This window comes from Schistocerca serialis, chromosome 4 (assembly GCF_023864345.2).
Source record: "Schistocerca serialis cubense isolate TAMUIC-IGC-003099 chromosome 4, iqSchSeri2.2, whole genome shotgun sequence".
In the NCBI taxonomy this organism is placed as follows: domain Eukaryota; kingdom Metazoa; phylum Arthropoda; class Insecta; order Orthoptera; family Acrididae; genus Schistocerca; species Schistocerca serialis.
This window is the reverse complement of record NC_064641.1, coordinates 113,207,417-113,235,198: the sequence shown is the minus strand read 5'-3', so window position 1 is coordinate 113,235,198 and position 27,782 is coordinate 113,207,417. Positions and strand designations below refer to the sequence as shown.

General features: G+C 41.6%; 1 protein-coding gene across 1 annotated transcript in view; it reads left to right on the top strand.

The window, feature by feature from the left end:
• Positions 1 to 27,782, top strand: part of LOC126473521 (purine nucleoside phosphorylase-like) — a 74,601-nt gene that overhangs the window by 31,248 nt on the left and 15,571 nt on the right. The window contains exons 2-3 of the mRNA XM_050100623.1: positions 15,879 to 15,973; positions 27,378 to 27,556. Of these exons, the coding sequence (XP_049956580.1) occupies positions 15,879 to 15,973; positions 27,378 to 27,556 (274 nt within the window). The remainder of the gene's footprint in view (positions 1 to 15,878; positions 15,974 to 27,377; positions 27,557 to 27,782) is intronic.

Sequence of the window (27,782 nt, the reverse complement as noted above, 5' to 3'; positions counted from 1 at the left end):
GAGTAGCTGCTGTCGTCAAGGCGAAGGGTGGGCCAACACCATATTGAATTCCAGCATTACCGATGGAGGTCACCACGAACTTGCAAGTCATTTTCAACCAGGTGTCCGGATACTTTTGATCACATAGTATATATCACCTGGTAGATAAGGTCGAAGGTTCCATGATGCTTTTCGTGGATGATACCGTTGTGCACCCAGAAATAGTGTCGCTAGAAAATTTCAGCAAAATGCGGAAAGACCTGCAGACGATCGACGGCTGGCGCAGGAAGTGGAAATTGACCGCCAACATAAACAAATGTAACATACTGCGAACACGTAGACAGAAAGAGCCCTTACTGTACGATTACAAAATTGCACAGCAATGACTGAAAGCAGCTGCTTCCGTAAAATATTTGTGTGCGTGAGGAGCGATTTGAAGTGGAATGACCCCATAAAATTAATCACGAGTAACGCAATGCCAGACTGATATTCAGTGGAAGAACCCTGATGAAATGAACTCCGTCAACAAAGGAAATATATTACAAAACCCTCTTTTGACCAATATTTAAATATTACTCGTCAGTATGGGATCCGTACCAGATTTCACTGACAGAGGAAATAGGGAATATCCAAAGAAGAGCAGCCCGTTTCGTTACAGGTTCATTTAGTAAGCGCGAAAGCGTCAGAGATAATCAACCAACTCCAGTGGCAGACGGTATGAGAGAGACGTTGTGCATCACCGAGCGGATTATTGTTAAAGTTTCGAAATTGTACGTGCCTAGAAGAGACAACCAATAAACTTATTTCCGCCTGCGTATCCCTCGCGAACATAAAACTAGAGCCGGCCGGAGTGGCCGAGCGATTCTAGGCGCTACAGTCTGGAACCGCGCGACCGCTACGGTCGCAGGTTCGAATCCTGCCTCGGGCATGGATGTGTGTGATGTCCTTAGATTCGTTAGGTTTAAGTAGTTCTAAGTTCTAGGGGACTGATGACCTCAGATGTTAAGTCCCATAGTGCTCAGAGCCATTTGAACCATTTTTTTTGATAAAACTAGAGAGATTCGGACGCACAGTAGGACTTATCGGGAATCTTTCTTCCCGCGAACCGTTCGCGACTGGAACAGGCAAAGAAGTTACAGTGGTACAGAAATTACCCTCCTCCACACACCGCAAAGTGGCTTGCGAATTATAGATATAAATGTAGATTCTTAAGGATGGAAACCAGAAGCGAAATTACCACTGTTTACAGTGTACAAACACTTCCTAATTCCCTGTTTTTTAACATTTCGGTTACACGATAAATCAGTCAAATCTAAAGGCCGTAAATTCAACTAAATGCCTTACATCTACATCTACATCCATACTCCGCAAGCCACCTGACGGTGTGTGGCGGAGGGTACCTTGAGTACCTCTATCGGTTCTCCCTTCTATTCCAGTCTCGTATTGTTCGTGGAAAGAAGGATTGTCGGTATGCCTCTGTGTGGGCTCTAATCTCTCTGCTTTTATCCTCATGGTCTCTTCGCGAGATATACGTAGGAGGGAGCAATATACTGCTTGACTCTTCGGTGAAGGTATGTTCTCGAAACTTTAACAAAAGCCCACACCGAGCGTCTCTCCTGCAGACTCTTCCATTGGAGTTTATCTATCATCTCCGTAACGCTTTCGCGATTACTAAATGATCCTGTAACGAAGCGCGCTGCTCTCCGTTGGATCTTCTCTATATCTTCTATCAACCCTATCTGGTACGGATCCCACACTGCTGAGCAGTATTCAAGCAGTGGGCGAACAAGCGTACTGTAACCTAGTTCCTTTGTTTTCGGATTGCATTTCCTTAGGATTCACCGAGCGAGGTGGCGCAGTGGTTAAACACTGGACTCGCATTCGGGAGGACGACGGTTCAATCCCGCGTCCGGCCATCCTGATTTAGGTTTTCCGTGATTTCCCTAAATCGCTCCAGGCAAATGCCGGGATGGTTCCTTTGAAAGGGCACGGCCGACTTCCTTCCCAGTCCTTCCCTAATCCGATGAGACCGATGACCTCCCTGTCTGGTCTCCTTCCCAAACAACCCAACCCCCCCCCCCCCCCCTTAGGATTCTTCCAATGAATCTCAGTCTGGCATCTGCTTTACCGACGATCAACATTATATGATCATTCCATTTTAAATCACTCCTAATGCGTACTCCCAGATAATTTATGGTATTAACTGCTTCCAGTTGCTGACCTGCTATTTTGTAGCTAAATGGTAAAGGATCTATCTTTCTGTGTATTCGCAGCACATTACACTTGTCTACATTGAGATTCAATTGCCATTCCCTGCACCATGCGTCAATTTGCTGCAGATCCTCCTGCATTTTAGTACAATTTTCCATTGTTACAACCTCTCGATACACCACAGCATCATCCGCAAAAAGCCTCAGTGAACTTCCGATGTCATCCACAAGGTCATTTATGTATATTGTCAATAGGAACGGTCCTATGACACTCCCCTGCGGCACACCTGAAATCACTCTTACTTCGGAAGACTTCTCTCCATTGAGAATGACATGCTGCGTCCTGTTATCTAGGAACTCTTCAATCCAGTCACACAATTGGTCTGATAGTCCATATGCTCTTACTTTGTTCATTAAACGACTGTGGGGAACTGTATCGAACGCCTTGCGGAAGTCAAGAAACACGGCATCTACCTGTGAACCCGTATATCCTTATCAGATAGGACTGACGGAGTACATCGAAAAAGTTCAAAGAAGGGCAGCATGTTTTGTATTATCGCGAAATAAAACAAAGGTGTTTTTCGTTGCGGAGGAATCTTCTCATGAAATTCCAATCACCAACTTCCTCCTCCGAATGCGAAAATATTTTGTTAACGTCGACCTACGTAGAGAGAAACGATCACCATGACAAAATAAGGGAAAATCAGAGCTCTCACGGAAAAATATAGGTGTTCGTTGTTTACGCGCATTATCCTAGACTGGAATGGTTCAAATGGCTCTGAGCACTATGGGACTTAACATCTATGGTCATCAGTCCCCTAGAACTTAGAACTACTTAAACCTAACTAACCTAAGGACAGCACACAACACCCAGCCATCACGAGGCAGAGAAAATCCCCGACCCCGCCGGGAATCGAACCCGGGAACCCGGGCGTGGGAAGCGAGAACGCTACCGCACGACCACGTGATGCGGGCTAGACTGGAATAATACAGAACTGTGACTGTAGTTCGATGAATCCTCTTCCAGGCACTTAAGTCTGATTTGCAGAGTATCGATGTGGATGTGGACTTACAAGGAGAGGTACCTAGCGGTGCGATCGACTTTTGGAAACTATCTATACAGTGTTGTAGGTTAAGATCCCAGGTATAGCACATTGCAGCCATTCACCCTGGTGAGTCCCCGTTTGCGAGTAACTGACGAAAGAAAAATTGGAAATTTCGCGAGTGGCGCGTAATAGCGTTAAAAAAGGTCTATTGAGTAGTCTGGTTGCGTGGAGTAATGGGAGACATGCAAGAGATTGTCAGTTCGAATGTTGTCAGGAACTCAATGTTTTTATTTTTAAATCGTTATCGCTTTTACTTCGATCATCATTTTTATTCAATTAATTGGTTTGAATGTAATTTTTTAACTCACTTCCTTGGTCACATAATTTTAATCATAATATCAACTTCCTCATTTGTTCTCATTTTTCTTTCTAACATTCTTTCTCCGCTTGAAACCTTGGTTCCTGTGTTTTTAATTAGTTTTATGTATTAGTTTCGATTTAATTTACTTTCTCACCCTGTGCTTTCGTTCACATTATTGCGTTCATTATATCTATTCCTCATTTTGCTTGAATTTCGTTTTACTTATAAACCCGTCTTTCATTTAAATTTTCATCTGCTTTATTTTGTCCATAGTGCAATAGGTTATGTTTTACATGTTTGTATGAAGATTACAATGCAAAAAAAATTACACATTGGTAACAAAAATACATTTTTCGCACCATTGCACAAATATAGATAGATTATTTCGTCTTTTGTTTTCAACTGATAGATCGGAATTTGCAAGTAATTGAATATTATTATAGATCATTATAATTCTAGTCACAAAAATTCCTATTAAAAAAAGAATGAAATAAAGGAAAATGAAACAAAGGGAAAAGTTCATACGGTGATTAAAATGTTACAAAAGAACGGAAATAAAAAGTTACATTAAACTAATTAATTGAATAAGAATAATGTCCGAAGTAATTTCGATAAAGATTTAAAAATAAAAAACACGCCCCTGACAAGTTTCGAACTGATAACTTCCAGAACAAGAAGCTGTTATCCTATGCATTACACCACGCAACCCCAATACATTATAATAATTGTTTTAAGATTATCAAGTGTCACAAAATTCCGAAATCTTTTAGTCAGTTTCTCGCAAACGGGTACCCACCAGGATTAACGGCTGCATCACTGTATGGATAGATATACATACATTACTGTAGAGATGCTTTCAGAAAGTCGATCGCACTGCTGAGGACCTCTCCTTATTAGCGTAACATAAAATTGTATTCATATATTGTAATCCAGAAGGATTTTTTGTGTAGCATTCAAAAGAAGCCTGGAGAATTTGTCTGTTTTAGCACAGACGGTTATTTTAAATCGTTGACGAATTTGGAATGTTGTTCTCGCTCTTGATTACTACAACAGCGATTACGCGTTACAGGGACAGATGTGCACTTGTATGCACCATCAAAGGGTGATGGTGTAAAAATTACAATTGTAAGAGTACGCACCTGAAAATGGCAACCGGCCCAAATCAGCTGATAGTAGCGTAAATGGCAGTGATTTTATAACAGTAGGGGTGGATAATGGAGTTGTCCTTTTGTGGTCTAGCGTGTAACGATAGTCCATCTCTTTGGATCAAACTATCAAGAGTTGCTTGGCAGGGGAGTGTCTCTATAATTATGGGGAACGGACGACAGTCGATGACTGCTGCGGTGAATTGTTCAAAATGGTTCAAATGGCTCTGAGCTCTATGGGACTTCACAACTGAGGTCATCAGTCCCCTAGAACTTAGATCTACTTAAACCTAACTAACCTAAGGACATCACTCACATTCATGCCCGAGGCAGGATTCGAACCTACGACCGTAGCGGTCACGCGGTTCCAGACTGAAGCGCCTAGAACCACACGGCCACACCAGCCGGCGTGAATTGTTACGCAACCGTTATCTGTCGCGCGGCGCCTTTAGGAAATGTTTGTTGTGCAAAGTGCGTCATGGCCGCGTTTCGTCAGCAACAGCACCTCCGCAGGGGGCGCCTCCGATAAGATACGCCAGCAGGAGAGGCACAAGTCAGCGCCCTGCCCAGGGGTCGGGCCCTCTGCTCCAGAGATTGCGTCAGCCCACACACACGCCCATCATCCGAGCGCTTGCCGATTCGCTCTCAGCGAATTCCGAGATACCGAGTCTCGGCGTTATCCAACACCTCCCGACGGCGCTTCGATTAATTAGAAGTGACAGTTGCGATATAACAGCCCATCGATACCGAAGTCATTATGTTTACTCCTATATGCCTCAACGAATTTTACGGCGTGTGGCGGAGGGTAGCACAGGTCCCACAATTACTTCTCCCGAGTTTTTGGCGTGACTGATTAACCGTGTGCTCCCGAGCGTTCATCCGTGTTGCTCTTTTCAACTCCCGAAAGCACACTATTAATTGTTCCCCCCTTTTCCTTTTCCATTCGGAAACAAGTCTGTCTGTAAGGCTCTGTACGAACTCCAATATCTCTGATTGTCCCGTCGTGGTCTTCCCGCAAGACGAATGTGGCACAAAGTAATATGATGTACGCTCGCAGAATGAAAACAGCAAATCTCTCCAAGAAGCACAACGCCTCTCTTCGTTGGATCTAATTTGTCTCCTCTATTTGTATAACCTGTAAGGTTGCTGTCGCAGTGCTACCGACATAGTTTCTTTTTTCTTTTCTTTTTTTTTTTTCGCCGGCGACCGACATAGATCGTAGGCGACCGATCTTCTCAAATCAGTACTCCGATGCGTGCATGGTTTCGGTGCAACCGATCTCAACGGTCTAACATACATGCTTCAAAAGACGGTCGTCGAATTCAAATCAGTTTTTCTGCGGTCAAAGTTCTCACACGCCAAACACACATTGTGAGGGATTTTTAAAGTCAGTACTACAAAGAAGGGGTTTGCAGCGTCGTGATGATGATAAATATAACATGGACTTAGGCATCTATGGTTTCAAATTCTTACTTTATTGGAAACAAAATTTCACAGAATTTAAAAATTTAATAATTATTAACTGATTGTTACTTTATTACTGCGGGCCGGCCAGAGTGGCCGAGCGGTTCTAGGTGCTTCAGTCCGGAACCGCGCTGCTGCTACGGTCGCAGGTTCTAATCCTGCCTCGGGAATGGATGGGTGTGCTGTCCTTAGGTTTAAGTAGTTCTAAGCCTAGGGGACTGATGACCTCAGAAGTTAAGTCCCATAGTGCTCAGAGCCATATGAACCATTTTTGAAGAAACAAGTCAATAACTTGAGCAGATCTACACAAGTATTCGAAAACTTGCCATCACATTTTGACGTCTTGGAGAAGAGTAGCGGAAATTAAAAATGAAATACAGAAGGCTGTTTTAATGGTCTTTTCGACTCCGTTGATGAAAACCTGTACAGAAATTATTGGAAACGAGAAAGAAGCGCTTTTGCTTCGATGTCCTTATTTCCATTGTCCTTCACATAAGCAGTTTTATATTTCATAACTTTGTCTTTCATTGTGGTTACATTTACAGAAAATATACTTTTTGGTTTCCTTTCCACAACAGCCACTCAACGCTGTGGGACGTACGGGACGCAAAAGAACTTTATAACTTCATTTTGGATCCAGTAAGCTTTCGTTTATCCCGAAATCAATCGGAGAAACCTCACTCCAGCTACTTGGATCCTTCGTTCGCGTTTTCCTTTCGATTACTGTTCAGCACTGGGACATAAAAGGATTGTAGAAAATGCCAAAGTCCTATAAAATTAAAGACGACTCAATCCTGGATTTGTCCCCTAAGCGCATTTTAGTTATGCCACGTAAGTTACATAAAAATTTAATTTTCGAATCAGTATGTCCGGAATTGCGTAAAATTAAACTATAACATAGGTATTTAAAAGATTAAATCTATTAAGCAAATGTATAATACATCGATAATTTAGCTCTTTTCAAGCCTTAACGCATATTTTGCGCCCAAATATTTTGGAACTAGATGGCTCTGTTCTTAGTGTAGTTTGTGGATTGCTTTTTGTAAATCTTCTGATTCACAAGTTGCAGCAGTCTCCCCCCCCCCCTCCCCCCCCCCAAAAAAAAACCACAGTGATCCACGAATGGTTATTTTGTATTTGTTGCAGTTACGGATCACAATATTTTGGATCAAATGTTCTGACCCGTAACTGGAATAAACATACAATAAGATACCTTCTCTCCCAAGGCTATCAGTAGGTCTGGCGTAATGTCGTCTACTCCGTGTTTCGACGTAAGTCTCTCAAGCTCTGTCAAATTATTCGCGCAGTATCATGTCTCCCATCACAACTTCATCCAGGTCGTCTTTCATTTCCGTAATATTACCTGCAAGTTTATCTCCCTTGTGTAGATCTCTGTATACTCCTCCAACATTTCAACTTTCCCTTTTTTGCTTAGGACTGGTTTCCCGTATGAGCTTTTTATATTCATACAGCTATTTCTCTTCTTTTCCAAAGACCTCTTTAATTTTCATGTAGGCAATATCTATCTTCCCCCTAGTGATATATGGTTCTAAATTCTTACTTTTGTCCTCTAGACATTCCTGCTTAGCAGTTTTGCAGTTCCCGTCGATCTAATTTTTTTGAACGTTTGCATTCCCTTTCGCCTGCTTCATTTGCTGCATTTTTATATTTTCTCCTTCATCAGTTAAATTCAATATCTCTTGTGTTATCCATGGATTTCTACTAGGTCTTGTCTTTTTACCTATTTGATCTACTGCTGCCTTCACTGTTTTATCCCTCAAAGCTACCCATTCTTCTTCTACTGTATTTGTAGTGAATCATTTCCTAATGCATAATTTCTTTGAACTTATGCAGGTCCCATCTCCTTAATTTCCTACCTTTTTGTAATTTATACAGTTTTAATCTACAGTTCATAACCAATAAATTGTGGCCAGAGTTCACATAATTTAAAGTCTTGTTCCCAAATCTCTGTCTTACCATTATATAGTCATTCAGAAACCTTCCGGTGTCGCCATGTGTCCAACCTTCTTTTATGATTCTTAAACCTAGTGTTAGCAATGATTAAACTACGTTCTATGCAAAATTCTACTGGGCCGCTTCCTCTTTCATTTCTTTCCCCCAGTACATATTCACCTACTATTTTTCCTTCTCTTCCTTTTCCTACTATTGAATTATAGTCCCCATCACAATTAAATTTTCTTCTCCTGTAACTAACTGAATAATTTTTTATCTTATCATACATATCTTCGCCGGCCAGAGTGGCCGTGCGGTTCTAGGCGCTACAGTCTGGAGCCGAGCGACCGGTACGGTCGCAGGTTCGAATCCTGCCTCGGGAATGGATGTGTGTGATGTCCTTAGGTTAGTTAGGTTTAATTAGTTCTAAGCTTTAAGCGACTGATGACCTCAGAAATTAAGTCGCATAGTGCTCAGAACCAGCCTAGTTAGTCCACGTCCGGAGATCCGAATAGGGTACTATTTTATTTCCACAATAAATTACTCAAGAGGATGCCATCATCATTCAACCATACTGTAGAGCTGCATGGCATCGGTTAAAAAAAAAAAAAAAGTACAGTTTCCCCTTGATTTCAGCCGCTCCGCGTACCAGCACAGCAAGCCCATTTTGATTGATTTTAAAAGGCCAGATCTGTCAATCATACAGACCGTCGCCCCTGCAACTGCTGAAAAGGCTTCAGGAACAACACATTGGTCTGACCTCTCTACAGATTCCCCTGCACCTACGGTACTGCTACCTGTATCGCTGAGGCATGCAAGCCACCCCGCCAATGGCAAGGTCCATGGTATATTGGGGGGCTGATTTCACTATTATCTAATAATGAAATAGGGTTCATTTCAAATTTAAAATAGAAAGCAGCTTCTTACAGGAAAGTATATTCACTTAAAAATATTTTGATTCTGATATGATTAATCAGTCATCTGGGAATAGTACGTTCGTCTTTTGTAGCTCAATCTATTATTTCAGAAGCTAAGTATTTTTAAAGTAACGAACGGCTTGACTTACATGTGAAAGTTACATAATGATAGTGACAGAGGAGACACCCTTGTGTGACACGGTGTACAGTTAATGAGGGCGCAGAATTTCCAGTGGCCCGGGGGCGCACAGTGAGGATACGCATGCCTGAGCAGGAAGGGGTAGAGGGCGATGTGAACGAGATTCATCCGCAGAGCTCCGCCTGCCTCTAATTGACCAGCTCGCGGTTTGGCGGCGCTGCAGTCACCCCGCCGCCTGCCCCGTCTAATTGCGCGAGAGCGCGCTCCGCTCCCTCCACCTCCCCCCCCCCCCCCCCCCCAGCCCCACCCCCTCACCCATCCCAGCCATCACTCGGCGCCGGCGGCTGTGGAGGCGCCTGGCTCCGTATAAGCCGACTCACTGCCATTCCGTCAGACGCACAACTCTCGTATTTTTTCCGCCCCTTCAAATTACCGTACCTACCTCGCAGCGGCGCGGATTCCCGCAGTTTGGTACACTGCGCGGCTGTTTCCATTAACGCTCTTTAAAACGCGGCGTCATCAGGTAGACCAGCTAGCGTCCCTGTCGCTCCCAGTAGACAGGCTCATCAGCTGCTCTGTGTGTGTGTGTGTGTGTGTGTGTGCGTGTGCGTGTGTTCGCCGCCTGCCGTTTCCTGACTCCTAATGCTCCTAGCCTATCCAGACTCATTTCGCCCGAGGCCGCAAAACCATAAGAACCGCCGCGGCATTGTTCTCAAGCTGTGCAGTGACGCGGCTTGTTCGTCCCTCTCGCATCGACGTTCAAGTGTTCTGATAAGCCAGCTAGCTGTCAACTGCGATCGCCGACTGACGCGGACTAGCGCCGTGCAGAGGCGGGTGACAACTTACTAGTCGGGGTCAGCTGATCGCTGTAGGTTTGTAACCCCGTCCCCTTACCTTTCTCCCCTAACCCAACGTATTTTCCTGCGGGAAAAATATTAATTCTAAACTATCCGTAGTCCGTGTGACTATAGTGAGGTATAACAGTGATCCGTCCTAATCTCAGAATGCTGCTCAAGGATGTGGGACCCATACCCGATAGGAATAACAGAGGATACTGAATCTATAATAACAAGGGCAGCACGTATGATAATAGGTTTGTGTCATTAATGTTTGATTGTATGATTAACGGAATTACACAATGGAAGAAACTTCAAAATGGTTCAAATGGCTCTAAACACTATGGGACTTAACATCTGAGGTCATCAGTCCCCTAGAACTTAGAACTACTTAAACCTAACTAACCTAAGGACATCAGACACATCCATTCCCGAGGCAAGATTCGAACCTGCGACAGTAGCAGCAGCGCGGTTCCGGACTGAAGCGCCTAGAGTCACTCGGCCACAACGACCAGCGAAGAAACTTCATTCACAGTAGAAATAAAAATGTATGTTTTGGAACCAGTGGAAATAACAAAGCAAGAAAAGGAGAAAATCTCAATATGCAGGTTTTATCAAAAAGAATCATCCGATTAAAAAAATCATAACTATCATGTTATTTGAGATATACGCGTCAACACCGTACCGTTGGAAAGAGCAAACTCCCTAGTTTTAAATGGTTCCCGCTAGGTAGCAGCAGTGTGCGCCCACTTGAGTTCTAGTAAAAATAGTGTCGGGACAATGGTAAGCGTTATGTGTTCTACGTTTTGCGCAGTGCTGGTCAGTAATAACTGTTCGGCGTGACTTTCGTACTGTAATGGTGTAGATCCTCCTCCTACAGTGGATAGGGGATGAAAGGCTTTGTTAAAATTTATATCTATTAGGGCAATTTTGAAGCTAGAATTACGAAAATTGGTATTTGGTTTCTCAGTCAGAAATAAAGATATAAGGTTCTCATTATTTTTGGAAATTTCATCCCTACTGGGGTGAAACAGAGGGTGAAAGTTTTTTGAAAATAAATCATTATTAAAGAACAACCAAAATATTTTTAAAGCTATATCTATGAAAACGGGTATTTCACTTCTCGTTACATATAAAGTAGACTTGGCCACTGTTTCTATGTTTCGATACAGTGTATCGATACGTGGAACTGTTTCAGTGTTTCGGAACGGCTGTGGTTCACTGTTTCGAAACAGTGGTGTTTCATTCCGCCCCTGTCTCGGATATCCGGACCAGATTCGATCTCGAGCCAGACACAGAAACTGTATCGTTGTTTCAAAATAAAGCTGTTTCAGTCCACCTGTGCTTGGAACGGACTGATTGTATCGAAACAGTGATGTTTCATTCCGCTCTGTGTCGGACGAGATTCGGGCTCGACACAGATACTGAAACACAACATACCACTTCGTGAAACACTTTAAAGAGTGTCGAAATCGTTTTGACAAGCAGTAGCATGAAGCTTAAGATATCCGAAAATAAAGCTTCGTTTCTAGATGACTGTCCTATTCCGAAATGGCGTAACATTTGCTTTATAAACATTAACCAAACAATAAAACAACGCATACTATTCACATTCAAAATCATAAATATGTGAAAATCATTCAGTTAAATTACACTTTTTTTTATAACATACGTTTCTCTGTTCAAGTACAGTAATCATATTAAGAAACGCAAGTAAGCCTAGAACATTTTGAATAAAAAAAAAAGGCGTAGAGTGACAGTTATTATACATATACATAAATTTAATGTAGGTATAATTGCAAGCAATCTGTTTGACATATCACTGATAGTGAAATGGTGAACGGGAAGGGCTGGGAAGCATGGTGAATTTATAGTTACGGTTCGAAACACCGTGAAAGACAAAAATTTTTCTGTTATATTTTGTTATTTATTCGAATTATTTGGCATTATTTGTGAGTCTATAGTCACTGTGCCTATTATCCACAATGATTCCCTTTGTGTGCATGGGAATTAGCAGGATGGGTATATTACCCATACTAACGGAATGTGGGAATCCCAGTAGCATATCCGTTGTTTCTGCAGTTCGCTTCCACCTCCAGTTCCGTTCGTGGTGGTTCTTCTGTCTTCAGCTATGGCTGTCCTCAGCCAATTGAAAAGTATGAAAGTCACACGACACGAAAGCAGCGCATTTGCTGCATGAAATACGAAACTGCCAAGACGCCTAAGTGATAGTTTCATACTTTCTGCGATATGATTAGCGCTCTGGCACCTCATTTGTGTTTATATGGACATACCTATACAGTAGACATTCAAGATGATAAAATGTCTAGGTTTATTAGATTACAAAACACAAACTGTTTCACTGTTTCGAAACAGCGTATCGAAACATTACATTGTACTGTTTCATTTGTTTCGAAACAGTTACGTGTTTCAGTTTGCCCATCTCTAATATAAAGAATTATGTGTTAGTGGATGAAAGTTTCTAAGGAAATATCACTACAAGATCCCAAAAGCCGTGATTAACACAAACGTTGGACTGAAGCTACTAGAATCGCTTTTTGGTCAGAAGCAGAGTCGGAAAAGACAATGCTCGTACGGCTTTAAGTAGCGCGAAAAGTTTAGTAAGTGTTGCAATTTGTGAATAACATAAAAATTCGATTAAAGTCGGTATAGGTCTGCACGAGCGACGCAGCGGGCGCTAAGCTAATTAACTACAGTCATCGATGTTTACAATTTAAGATTCCATTGCGTATTTCGTGTCTCAACAGAATATTACACGCGGGTATTTGTATATTAGTCTCATTGTCTTCAAAAGATACCATTGTTATGTATTTTGTAAAGCGAACAATTTTAAAATTCTCATCATTCGAAGTAAGGCAACATTAAATTCTGGTTCTTCTGAAAGTTTGGTTTCTTCCACTAAATCAGAGTTTCACCAACAGAAATAGTTCGTGAACGATGCGAAGCATACTGTGATTATGTCGCCCCTCTCCTCCCCAATAGCCTAACGAACACGCCATTTCTAGAGTGTTCAAATCAACGTTCAAGATGGTACAAATATACTTTTTATTTAAGAAAATTATTAAATTCATACGATTATGTCATAATATGGAGTAGGCTCCACATGCAACATGTTTGACTAGCATGCGAGACAATGTATCATGTACAAATGTCAGCCAGGTAACACTTTCAGCGACCGCCGATATAACACCCCGCCATTTTCAAGGAACTGCAACAGACAGGCGATGTACATGCAAATTTAAAACCTCGGTTTTCGGACTGATGCAGGGAAGATAACAAACACACACACACACACACACACACACACACACACACACACACACACACACTGAACACTAGTGCCACCAAAGATGACCAAAGTCATAGCTATCGATAGTGAGACTACGAATTCGCAGGTGAGGTAGGGAGAGAGCCGGATTCCAAACAGAGTTTAAACAAATACCTCCATCCCTGTTAACGAGGTTGCTTGCTAATTTAATCTCAACTGCCTCCTTAATAACGCTGTCCCAATAGCTGGACGTGCATGCCAATATATCGGTGTTATAATATAATATGGGGTGACCAGTATCCAGGCAATCTTCCGCAATAACAGATCTACTTGGCTGCTATAGTCGTGTGTGCCGTTTATGCTCAGCACATCGGTCCTCCACGGTCCTGATAGTTTGACCAATATATGCCGTACCGCAGCTACAAGGAATGCGATATACACCCGCCTTACGCAAACGAAGATCATCCTGAACAGAACTCGAACTCTAATTTTAGCTGGAGGTCAAAAACACATTTCACATCGTATTTCCGTAAAATACGACCGATCTTGTTGGAAGTAAGGCAAAAATGCAGTAGACTTAGGTGTCGACTCAGAATTATCATCAATCACCCGATGTACAGCTGGTCGATAGCGCAACGCACGTTCAGTCTGTCTATCGCTATAACCGTTTTGACGAAACGTAACTTCCAGATGGGACAGCTCAGCTGGCAAAGTCGCAACGTCGGAGATTTTGCCAGAGATATACCTATCACAGACATGTGATCCCTTTTCGCATTAGGGTAAAAGGCTTTTGTTTTGATATTTCAAATCAAGGCGACTTTCATAAGAGCGAATATAACTTTCGCCAGTTGGCGCTTGATGTGTTTGTAGGGCCCCACGAGCGACTTATCATTTGCAATTGGTCGCTCGCTTGGACTTCTGGACACACGAGCGGTTTACCGAGTACTTTTAACGTCACTTTGTCGAAGGTTTGTTATGGAAAGTGAATTACTGTGTTCGGTAGCACTGGAAATTCATTTCCGTACGTTTACCAATAGTTGGGAAAAAATCTAAAACAATTGTAATTAAAATTTATTAAAATACTTTCAAAGCGCTTTTCTGGGAAACAGTAGGCTTTGTTACAGAATACACTATATTTTTCATTGACACTAAATGTGTTGTGTGCATCATTGTAGTGTGTATTTCGCAAATAAAACTTAGTTGTCAAATGGTTCAAATGGCTCTGAGCACTATGGGACTCAACATCTGAGGTCATCAGTCCCCTAGAACTTAGAACTACTTACACCTAACTAACCTAAGGACATCACACACATCCATGCCCGAGGCAGGATTCGAATCTGCGACCGTAGCGGTCGCGCGGTTCCAGACTGAAGCGCCTAGAACCGCTCGGCCACACCGGCCGGCAAAAAACTTAGTTGTCAATTCCTTTTTCATTTATTAGTCTTGCAGTTTATCCGCAAGAATTTATGCAATGTTTTCGTGATTTCGATGTGTGTATAGAGATACAGTAGCATAGAGAGCTGCATCAAACTAGTCTTAGCTCTAAGACCACAACAACGACAATTGGGATGTTATCAGGATCAGCAGTGGCTTTCATAATTCTTGTAAATTGTTTGAGGGAGAATTAGGTTATATTATACGGCAAGAGACTTGTGCTGCAGAATAGGTATACACTAAACATTTCAATTAAAATGCCCACTTATTATACCTCATTCTGTTAAGAAGTTTAAAAAACGTGTAATTTCATCAATGACGAAAAAGTCAGCAGATGGAAGAATGTTTCTTGACTTGGTAAGAAGTTCCCGAGAATATGTGCTTCCGCAGGACAAGCTTCAACATGCTAATCACTGCAAAATCTGGGGGTGTCGATGTTTTGCATTTTTTAGTTTCAGTATTAATTTAAGCGGCAACTCGGGGTTCAATTTCAATTCTCAGAGTGCTTTCTGGCCCCTGATCAACCGTAATTTCTAACTTGAAGTTCTTACCCCCCACGTGTGCATAGCGATACGAAACAAAGCCACGCAACTACGCTCAATAACATGACAAGCGAAGCGCAGCTAGTTAGCCATACTATCGCACATCGCATGCGATTTATCAGATTTGTTGGGAATGCAGGAGTGGTCGTTGCGATCTGCGATTTGGTCACACATGTGCAATCTATAAACAGATTGTGCGAGCTGGCGACGGATAGCTGCTATCCGTTCCTGTTTGGAGCCCGTAAGACAGGTCGCCATGATTGGTGCGAAGACCATTTGACAACTGACGATTGCTTAATAAGCTTGTACATTGTTGATGCACTCGGTCATGGCTGGGAGCCTTATGCAAGTTTGCATAATTGAAAACTTGCCAACCAAAATGATAATTCAGACGCTCAAGCGCACTTGCACACATTGCTTGGTCGTGCACGCTTGTCAAGCGTGTAGTTTCGTGTACCGCCGCTTTTCCACAAGGTCTGCTTGCTATATAGGAGTGTAGATTAGTCACGTACGAGCTCTTTCCTTCTGAATTGTTCGTAACCTGTGATTTTTCTGTTTTTCAGTTACACCTATGAATCCGTTATGGAGATAGCGCAGTTCCTGCTCAACAGAACGACAATCCGGCCGAAGATTGGCATCATCTGCGGTTCGGGACTTGGTAAGTCGGTGATGGCACCCTCTTTCTGATAACTTATTCAAACAAATATTATAACGTTTCTGCCTGTATTCACTGGAAATATCATAATCATTTTCGATAATCAGAGGTTTGTGCTGTTAAAAGTACCGTTGTGAAATACGCATCCCCAGGTCTTTCTCATCCGCATTAACGGATAATGGAACTTTATAAGCGATTAGCTTTTTGTCCGGGTACGGAAATGTCACTTATATTTTACACACACAGAAGTATGTATTTCACATGCATTTAACGTATTTCACACATATTTCATCTGTATCGTTAGCTAATTTCAAGCTGCAATTTCATTTGCATTCTGAAGAAACTTAAAATTCGACCGCAGTTGATAGGCGTATCGGCAGTTGACAGGCGTATAGAGAAAAAAAGACTATCGCTGGGAACAGTATGATTGTCCGCTGTGATACCCACAATCTGACATAACAAATGCGACTGTCTTTTATTATGCACTGCGATTGCAGCGCGCCAAGCTGTCAGTAATCGACACTTCTGAATGCAATATGGCGTGAGTGCGAATAGTATCGTTTATATCGATTTGTAAGGTAGTGTATACAGTAGGAAACGTATGCAATGCAACAAATATCGACAATAGCTAAAAAAATGAGCACGTTTGTATTTCTTTAGCTTCCTAGGAATCCTGGTAAGTATGAAATGGCATATACAGGACAGTTTATTTCCGACTATCTTTTAACGTACAGATATTTAATGAAGAATGTCGTTCTCCTTTAATAACAAAAAATTGCCAATAAACAGCAGAAGACCTGACCTTTTGCGGAAAGACGTCATATATCTACCCAATGACGCGAAGGTTTGTTCGCTACACTTTCATCCAAAGCAGTGAATGTGGAACGTAGGAAACTTGTACGGAATGTAATACCTACATTACGTAACGTACAAAATAAGCCACCACGCATGTAGCTGGAGGGAACGCCACACAGACGTGGCAATAAACGTCAAAGGAAATAAAACGGTTTCCCAATAAAGAAAACAAAATTCCACAATGTAAATGTGTACGTTCTTTCGAACGTGTCTGAAACAACAGACGCCATATGTATATAACTAAGGCGAGGACGGCCAATGATCTTTTCAGTGCAGATGCACACCAGGCTCGAAGTCTTCTGGAATCGGCGGAATGTCATGAGTAATAAGGACTGTAGATAACATGAGAATTTTGGTCTGACAGGAGGCGTCCTAGGATAGCCCGTGCAGTTGCAATGACCACTGTGTCCAGCCAGTGCAGTCGTCAGTGAATCTGGTTACTAAGGTGCAGACTGGGTTCGAATCCCGCCCCGGCATAAATTTTCAACTTTCCCCAGTGATTTCAGTCACTACTCACTCGCAGCTAATATCTGTAATCCCTATATGTCTTAATTCCTCAATAGTTGCTACATCAGAACCACAAATGACCAGAATCTTAAGCATATTAGCTTTTGAAGCAAAATTATTTACAATTACTGGAATATTCATCTACCGTATTAGAAAGCAGAAAGAAGTGTATGAATGGGCGAATCATTAGACTTCATAAAACATTTTTTGTGTGTCAATGAAAGTCCCTATCGTAATAAGAACATATATTGCTTAAGCATGAAATATGTGTTTATATTATCTTGCTTACAGTGGAGTAAGCTGCAATTGTAGAGAGATTAGAAAGTATCTCCTCATGAATAAGTTGTGTTTGTCATTGAGTTGGTGATATTTGGCGGTTTTACATTTGTTTCACAATAATTTGTGTCTTGGTGTTTTATTAATGTATGGAACGCAAAAGTATAACAACTATTTCATTAACTAAATAGAGAAATAATTAACAAGAAACACTGCCCTAACGGCTCAGGTAACAGTCTGCTCTCTCCCCCCTTGAAGCGCTAGTGTCACTACAGTTGTCAAACGAGAACAACTTTCGCACCAGAATATTTCGGGACTGTATGTATTAGACTTTGGTTATACCTTGCGACTCTGGAGGAGACGTTTAATGTATGCGCAGGGCGTATACGCCCCGGGAAATCCGAGAAAAACGCGGGGATTTTTTAGAATTCTGGTAGTTTTTCATCGTTTTAGTTTTCATTTAAATTTTTGTAATTTTGACTGGAAAGAACTGATACTCTGACAAAGAATGTTACTGTATCCTACCACACTGCAGAAAAATACTGCAGCCATAAAACATAAACGAGACAAAAAAATCAAAATAAAACTTAAACGAGAGAAAAACCAAAATAAAACGTAAGTTGCAAAGGAAATGTCCATTTACAACAGCGAAACACAGTGCTCACACAAGCGTCTGCTAAAAGCAAAACGGGTCAAAGGTTTTAGGGCGAAGACTAAGTAATTCTTCATAACAACGAACTGCTTCCGATGAGCGTGACGTCACAACTGTTCAAATTAGGTTCGTTTCAACAGTTGCCAACGGGCTCTTGCACATGCACAGTTGAGCCGTGTATGAGCAGTATCTTCTTCCGTTTCTGGCTACTTGAAGTGTGGTTGTTAGCTGTATCCGCAGTGACAACAAGCAGCTAGATGCTATCTGGAAAATTTTTTTCTGGCGCGCCGAAGCTGCGAGATTCACACATGCGCAGAGCAGTTCTTGAGTTGTAGTAGATGAGATTAGATTAGATTAATGTTTCGTTCCATAGATCCGTGCTGAGGAGATCCTCATGGATGTGGAACATGTCAATATTTTTTTAAGCTGAAATAACAATACTAATAGTATGAATATATACAATACATCATTTGTTTCTATTAAAAAATTCGTCAATGGAGTAGAAGGAGTTGACCACTAGTAAGTCTTTCAGGCTCCTTTTAAACTGATCTTTATTTGTAACTAAATTTGTTGTGTTTGCTGGCAAATTATTGAAGATGAGTGTTCCTGAGTAGTGGACCCCTTTTTGAACTAAAGTAAGTGCTTTTAAGTCCTTTTGCAGATAATTTTTGTTCCTTGTATAGTATGTGTGAACTGAGCTGTTTGTTGGAAAAAGAGATATATTATTTAGGACAAATTTCATTAAAGAGTAAATATACTGAGAGGCAGTAGTTAGTATACCCAGTTCTTTGAAGAGGTTTCTACAGGACGTCCGTGAATTTACTCCACAAATAATACGTATTACACGCTTTTGGACTCTGAAAACTTTTGTTTGACTTGAAGAGTTACCCCAAAATATTATGCCATATGACATTATGGAATGAAAGTAGGCAACGTATGCAAGCTTTTTCATTTTTATGTCCCCTATGTCCGCTAACACTCGAATTGCAAATACAGATTTGTTAAGGCGTTTCTGCAGTTCTGTGGTGTGCTCCTCCCAACTGAGTTTATTATCAAGTTGTAATCCCAGGAATTTAAGACGGTCAACCTCTTCTATCTGCTCTTCTCCATACTTTATGCATATGCTAGGTGGAAACCTCTTACAGGTTCTGAATTGCATATAATGCAGTCTTTTCGAAGTGGGGAGGGAGAGTAGTTTCCACGTGACCAGTTTTTACTTTTAGTGATTTTACTGTTTCTTCATCGTTTACAACTCTCACGTCAAATCAAAACAAAATAGAATTCTGTGACCGGGAGCTATCAAGTGAATTGAAATACATTCACATAATTACAGAAGGCTAAAATATGTTGTTAGTTTCAGTTTTCTAATTTTATTTTATTTTCACGTTTTTGGCAATCAAGCATTAATCGCCTTGCGGAACAATGAATTTATTTCTGTCGATTTGCTAAAGAAATTTGCCTTTTATTAGTCTTTTCCGCAGAGGCAGTTAATTTATTAGAAACTGTTTCATTCCACTCTATTGACTAGTTTCAACTGTTTGCTGAATTTCAAATGCACGTTTGCATCTTCCGGCACGTATGGCGTTATGCCATAATAAGGAACCAAACATGAGATAATACAGTACTGGTACTCCAGGAAAGTTTGCATCCCAAATACCACACTGAAAAGCTTAATATCAGGTTGGGGCATACATCTTCGTGAATCTGGACATACAAATGTGCACTTTGAGCCACATTAAGTGTTTTAGTATGATTTACGAAATTCCGATCTTCTCTGATGTCCTCCTCCGTTTATGACGTAGGGTAAAATCTCTTAATGCTATGTAAGATCTCCTAATGCTATAAAAGAACGAACATATGGGCTTCGTACGTCATCGCAGTTGTGCTCGCGCAGTACCGCCTGTTTTCTGGTGCTCTGACAGATGGTGAAATGAATTCTAACAGGTCGCGCGAAAATATTGCGAATGTGGTATGAAAAGCATTATTTTCAAAGTAAATTTAATTTTACGTGAGATGAATTATGTTACGTGCGAGAAAGTCCTTTGAATTTCTTAAAACACAGAGCGTTTGACTCTCATTTAAAGCTTAACACTTTGAAGGCCAGCCACTTAGAAGAATTTCAAGCCCAGAAGACCAGACATTTACGTCATTATTTAAAATTTTACTGGCACATTTGCGTGATGTATCATAATGTGTAACGCACGGAAAAAAGACCAACATTATATGTGAAAGCTTAGCTTTTCTTGTAGCTACACTATATTAATTTTAACATGAACTTTCCTTATTTGTGTGTTCACGCTTCTTAACAGTGATGTTGCTATTGGTTGATTACATCACGTGTCCTATGCTCTGAAGATCTGCTATAATCGCCTGGCGAGAGCACGTGACATGAGCTATGACTGGCTTATTAAAACCGCATCGCAATCTCGATTTCGGTGTTTCGGAAACTAACGTGCTGTGTTTGATGGTACTCGAATATATACTTTCGTAGCACGAAAATACGCAGCGTACATGTTGCTGCACGTCGAAGATCTTTCCAAAACGCGTTTTTTTTTTTTTTTTTTCGCGGAGCGGGGTACGTTCGTTTTCTAAAGTGCCTGGAAGTTTCACTTAAGAACGGAAAAAGTGTAGTTTAACGCGGAAAAAAAAATTTTAACCTGAAAAAATCCAGGTTTTTGTTCGCGTATATACACCCTGTGCAAGTTACTAAGCCGTGTGACGTGATCTTTGGCCCCGAAACACGCTGACAAAATTATTGGCTGCTGCGGTGCTCATTGTCACGATATGATTGATTGCACTGACAACGCAAATAAGAGATAGATAGCGCTCCATGCTTTTAAACAATTTAAGGTGAATTAATCACTGGGAAAAAATATCAGTAGGTGATTTTGGACGTTTCTACATGTCACCCCTTCCCATTCTCAACCTCACTCAAAGCGGTAGTAAGGCTATCTTATTCTCACAGAATCTTTTATACAAATAATTGCTCCAGGCATTCCTGAGTCATGATTTTATGTCAAGTCTTTCCATCTCAAAACGCTAAGTCATGTAAGGATGTCTTAGTGTCGCAGTAATTTGTTCAGATTTTATGTGATACGTGTATTAGTTATGGTACATATTCGATCAGTTATTTCAGAGATATACACTGATATGTCGTTGCCGTTGCGTGACAAATAATGTATATACGGAATTTGCTTGAAATTTCACCAGATATTACGGAGTTGAGATTCTATTTGCCTCCCCCCCCCCTTTCACCATCACCCTACTGGTGTTAGGTGGCCCTTACCCCTGCAGGAACTTTGGCGTACGTGCGCACAACTTACTAAAGTTTCATCGTCATCGGATGACTGCTGTAGGAACGCATAGAAGACGAACAAACGAATACTCACTTTAATATTTTACACTACAATTAATTGGGAATACTGATGCTTTGACGATGGGATTGCCCTTGCTCTAAATTTTCGTCTGCTGTAGCCGAATCTTGGCATTTAATTCCATTGACTAAGAATGTAGAAGACGATCATGACCATATTATAGCACATGATAGCCTGAATTTTCTTGATACGTTTCGCAACTTACAACATTCTATCCTTATCAGTGACACAGATTTTGTGATATTATTTTGCAGAATATTTTCGAAACATTGGGAAGTCAAATGGAACCTTGTTAAAAGTTGTCACATATTCCATGCTGTTAGTTATACAGTCCATTTATCAAATATTCGTTAATTGACCATAAAGTTATATAATGTTAAATTCCTACAGTTCTCAGTGCACTAAGCGTTACTTTATGTACGTGTAAATATACACACACATCAAAAAAGGTTTTGCATCACCTCTGTTTCGACAGTTCCGGAACCTGTACAGAAAACTGGAATAGAGATCAACGTTAACATCATTTCCGCATTTATTATTGCTTATGAAAACCACACATTGCATGTTGTACTACACTACAGCGAGATCTTCAGAGGTGGTGGTCCACATTGCTGTTCACACCGTTACCTCTAATACCCAGTAGCACGTGCTCTTTCATTGATGCATGCCTGTATTCGTCGTGGTATACTACCAACAAATTCATCAAGGCACTGTTGGCCCAGATTGCCCTCACTCGTCAACGGCGATTGGGCATAGATTCCTCACGGTGGTTGGTGGGTCACGTCGTCCATAAACAGCCCTTTTCAATCTATCCCAGGCATGTTCGATAAGGTTCATGTCTGGAGAACGTGCTGGCCACTCTAGTCGAGCGATGTCATTACCCTGAAGGAAGTCATTCACAAGATGTGCACGATGGGGGCACGAATTGTCGTTCATGAAGGCGAATACCTCGCCAATATGCTGCCGATATGCTTGCACTATCGGTCGGAGGATTGCATTCACGCATCGTACAGCCGTTACGGCGCCTTCCAAGACCACCATCGGCGTACGTCGGCCCCACATAATGCCACCCCAAAACAGGAGGGGTGCACTCGCTGGACAGTGTGTCTAAGGCGTTCAGCCTGACCGGGTTGCCTCCAAACACGTCTCCAACGATTGTCTGGTTGAAAGAATATGCGACACTCGTAGGTGAAGGGATCGTGATGCCAGTCTTGAGCAGTCCATTCGGCATGTTGTTGGGCCTATCTGTGCCGCGCTGCGTGGTGCCGTGGTTGCAAGATGGACCTCGCCATGGACGGCGGGAGTGAAGTTGCTCATCATGCAACTTATTGCGCACAATTTGAGTCGTAACACGACGTCCTGTGGCTGCACGAAAAGCATTATTCAACATGGTGGCGTCGCTGTCAGGGTTCCTCCGAGCCATAAACCGTAGGTAGCGGTCATCCAATGCAGTAGTAGCTCTTGGGCGGCCTGAGCGAGGCATTTCATCGACAGTTCCTGTCTCTCTGTATCTCCTCCATGTCTGAAGAACATTGCTTTGGTTCACTCCGAGATGCCTGGACACTTCCCTTATTGAGAACCCTTCCTGACACAAAGTAACAATGCGGACGCGGTCGAACTGCGGTATTGACCTTAGGCATGGTTGTACTACACACAACACTAGCCATGTACCTCCTTCCTGGTGGAATGACTGGAACTGATCGGCTGTCGGACCCCCTCCGTCTAATAGGCGCTGCTCATGCATGGTTGTTTCATCTTTGGGCGGGTTTAGTGACATCTCAGAAAAGTCAATGGGACTGTGTCTTTGATACAATATCCGCAGTCAACGTCTATCTTCAGGAGTTCTGGGAATTGGGGTGATTAAAAACTTTTTTTTGATGTGTGTATTTAAGAGGAACGTTGGTAAATTCACCAATATCATACCGAACATTATATGTGACTTGTTTGATACACAAATAGTAATCGGATCATGAAGTGAAATGTTGAGAATCGACAGTGTCCTAGGAGAGTTTCATGTAGCTTGGTGACAGCGGTCGGTAATACTCAGAATTGACCTCCGTTACTGCAAACCAGACTTGAGGAAGCGATTTGTTTGTGCGGCCACAACCAGGAAGGAGGATCTTGCAGTTGTCAACAATGCATCTACGCTTTTCAGGACACTGCGCATTTAAGCTAATATAGTGGCACCGCGTCGCAAATGATTGATAAAACTGCGTACTGCCTTCAAACAACAATTGTCACCCCTCTGAGGGGCAAATAGACGAAAATATCGACACTGTCAGTAAACTTTTAATCACAAAGTAATTATAAAGCCGATATCTGCAGATACAAACCCATCAGCGTAGACCTCTACGCATAGTACAAAAAGTTAAGTTACCTGGCGTGGCCAACTTGGTAGAAACTTTAGTTACGTGCATCTACAACCCATACATACTCCGCTTGCCACTGTGAAGTGCGAAGAACACGTGTGTTATAGGAAAGGAGGTAAATGGGTTGGAATGTGGAGGGGGGGGGGGGGGGTAACGCTTATTGAGCTGGTCTCTTTGCCAAGTACGATATGGGTCACGAGGACGATGTAGGAGATGGTGATAAATAAAGAAGTGATTGCCCGTTCACTGACCTTCGACGCGCCCAATGGTAATTCGCCGATTTATCACTCCTTACTGAGCTGCTGTTTTACTAGGACTGGCAGACTTCTCTATTTTCGAGAAGTGCACATGAAAATTGCAGCCGGAGGAGGTGAAAATTACGCAGGATATTTTCTGTTAACAATGGCATTGTATGACATACATAATGAGGTGACTCCATATATTCACCGTAAAAACTAAATTACATTGATCTGCCGAAGCACCAGAACGGATCTTAGGAGTCAGCACTAACAATAACTGCCCATCTTGTGTCATATAATTCCATTGTCAACAGGTAACGTTGGTTTGTTTGTTGTTACAAACGAGATGACTTCTTCAAGTGTAATTTTACGTGCTCTTTCCATAGTGTAAATCGAAATTGTTCTAGTGCAATGCTTGGTGTAACAACAAAACACGAAAAAAGTCAGTAATCACATAACGATTGAGTGATGTTGCCGCAGGCAATAGAATGTCCTCTTCCATGCCAGCCAGCGTCGACTTTGAAAACATCTATCAGTATGAAACACACTTTTCTCGCATGACGTCCCAAAAACCGTGGGGCAAGGCACTCAGGTAGATTACCGAAAAGCATTTTACTCGGTACCACATCAATGCTTATTAACTAAATTACGACAGTATGCGGTATCAAGCGAAATCTGTTACTGGAGTTTGTTTGGGTTGTTCTGCGGGAAGAGACCAAACTGCGAGATCATTTGTCTCATCGTATTTGCGAAGAATGGGGAAGGAAGTCAGTCGTGTCCTTTCAAAGGGCATTTGCCTGGAGCAATTTAGGGAAATCACGGAAAACCTAAATCAGGATTGAACCGTCGTTCTCCCAAATGCGAGTCCAGTGTGCTAACCACTGCGCCACCTCGCTCGTTTATTGTCACTATTAGTGGTAACCTCAGACTGTGTGGAGATGATGCAGTTATCTATAAATGAAATTAAATGATCGTATGGCATTTATTGGCTGGGATATCTCCTTCGGGGTTCAGCCGGTGTATTGCAAGTCTTTTTAGTTGATGCCACTTCGGCGACTTGTGTGTCAATGATGATGGACACACAACACGCAGTCCCCTGCCGGGAATTGAACCCAGCCCCCCATGCGTGGTAGGCGGTAACGCTACCACTATGCTACGGAGGCGGACTAGTTATCTATAATAAAGTACTGTCTGAAAGAAGCGACACAAATGATAAGATTTCAAAGTAGTGTGAAGACAGGCAAGTTGCTTTGAATGATCAGAAATTCTTGTCTAAATCTGTATATTTCAAAAGAGGATGAAACATTGTATCCTAAGACTATAATATCAGCGGGTCATAGTTGGAATCAGGTGTGCCTGTGCAAATACCTAGGTCTAACAATTTGGAGGTATATGAAATGGAATTATGATGTAACCACAGTCGTGGGTGAAGCAGGTAGCAGACTTAGGTTTATTGGTAGAATGCTAGGGAAAGCAATCAGCCTACAAAGGAGACAGTGTACAAAACACTTGAGTGGCCTATCATGGAGTATTGCTAAGGTATATGGGAACTGTGCAAAACAGGACTAACACGGGATATTGAAAGGATACGGAGAAGAGCAGCATGAATGGTCACAGGTTTGTCAGCTCATGGAAGAGTGTCACAGAGATACTGGAAAACCTGAACTGGCAGACACTTGAAGATAAAAGCAAACTGTCCCATGAAAACCTACTTTGCAAGTTTTCTAAAACCAACACACTGCCAGTAAACTTTTAACCACAAAGTAAATATAAAGCAGATATATGCAGATACAAACCGATGAGCGTAAGTAATGAATCTAAGAATAGGTTACAACCTCCTATGTGTCATTCCCATAGAGACTGTAGAGACAGTCTTAGTCTAATTGCAATGTGCACAGAGGCATTTAAGCAGTCATTGTTCCCGTGCTCCGTACCTGAACAGAATGGACAAAAATCCCTACAGTAGGATGCACCCCGTGCCATGCACTTGACAGTATTTTCAGAGTGTGGATGTAGATGTGGATGAGATGGGGCAAGTGGGTGAAACGCCAGGCCGTTCCATGAAAAGTTACTGAAAGTAGTACTGTTCTAAGATGTATTTATACAGTGTGTACGTAGTTCATTCTCAATCAGTCAATAAGAAAAGATCAGTAACAGTTTGTTTGCTAAGTCTTACTTCTCCTTGTCATCTGTACTGTGCTCTCCCCTTCTGCCATCCAGCAATGCGTCTCTCTGTGGTCTTCCTATTTTTCTGCCCTTTTAGCACAAATTGTGAAACAAAGATCATACAAGAGTAATGTGGGATTGCTCAGACGACTGGATACATATTATTTCACAACAGTAAACTAAAATTGCACTTCTTAATGCTGTTCATTGTTATGCTACTTAAATTTGATAAAGTAAATTAGAAGGCAAGCTGCTAATGTGGAAAAAACTGTCGCATCAGTTATGTTAAATAGCTACTGTTTTTCTCCTGATGGTAGTTAATATTTATGTGTTTGCAATGTACTTTTCGAAGATTTTTTTATCAGCATTGGCAGAAACTTGTCGCATTTACACTACTTACTACTTTCCATGCAACTTTTCATGTTTCATTTCACACAAATCATTTTACATATATTTACTCAATCAGCTGCAAACTTACTATTAAAATTTTCACTTTTGGTGTCCTTTTTCTAATCTTTGATAGTGAGAAGTGCCTTTATATCATAGTAAGATTATCAGTTTTTTGGCTGGACAGCTTCCATGGGCTAATCTGATTATAAACCCTGCAGCACCACATGGTTTTAGATACTTCATGGAAACAATAAGTCTGAAGTTTGTGGGAGTGTTAAACTCTATTAGAATGGAGGCGACTAATTTATTGGTAAATGAGCTTATCAACATAGAGCAGTTTATTCAAAAGAAAGTTTTGGTGTTGACTTTACCTCCAGACAAGAATAATTAAGGCAGAGTGAGTATCTTTAATGACAACCAAACCCACATTTCTTATAATATGAGATCATGTCATTTCATCACAGCATGATCCAAAATGTTAGATACAGTTCTTTTGCTGGATCAGACTCACCTGTGAAGCAGTATTTCACTGTAACAAGATTTTGTGTACATCTGTAATATTGGTGTTATTTTCTCCAGGTGAACTGGCAAACACACTTACAAAGCGGCAGGCGTTTCCTTACTCGGACATCCCCGGCTTCCCCCACTCGACAGTTGCTGGCCATGCTGGCCAACTTGTATTTGGATTTCTTGAAGGTGTCGAAGTCATGTGCATGCAGGGGCGTTTCCATGCCTATGAGGGATACCCAATTTGGAAGGTAATTGATAATAAAATATATGTAAAGAATATCTTCCTTAACTTTAGACTAAAAGTTTTCACTATAGTGAAACAAGTGTCTGAGGTGTTACCAATTGTTTTAATGGGGTTTTTAGTGACCAAGACTCTTGTATATGAATTCAGGATGACATGCTGCCCAGATGTTCACTGCACAGCTGTAGCCAGTAATATCACTACATAATGTTTATGCAAGTCGTGATGGATAC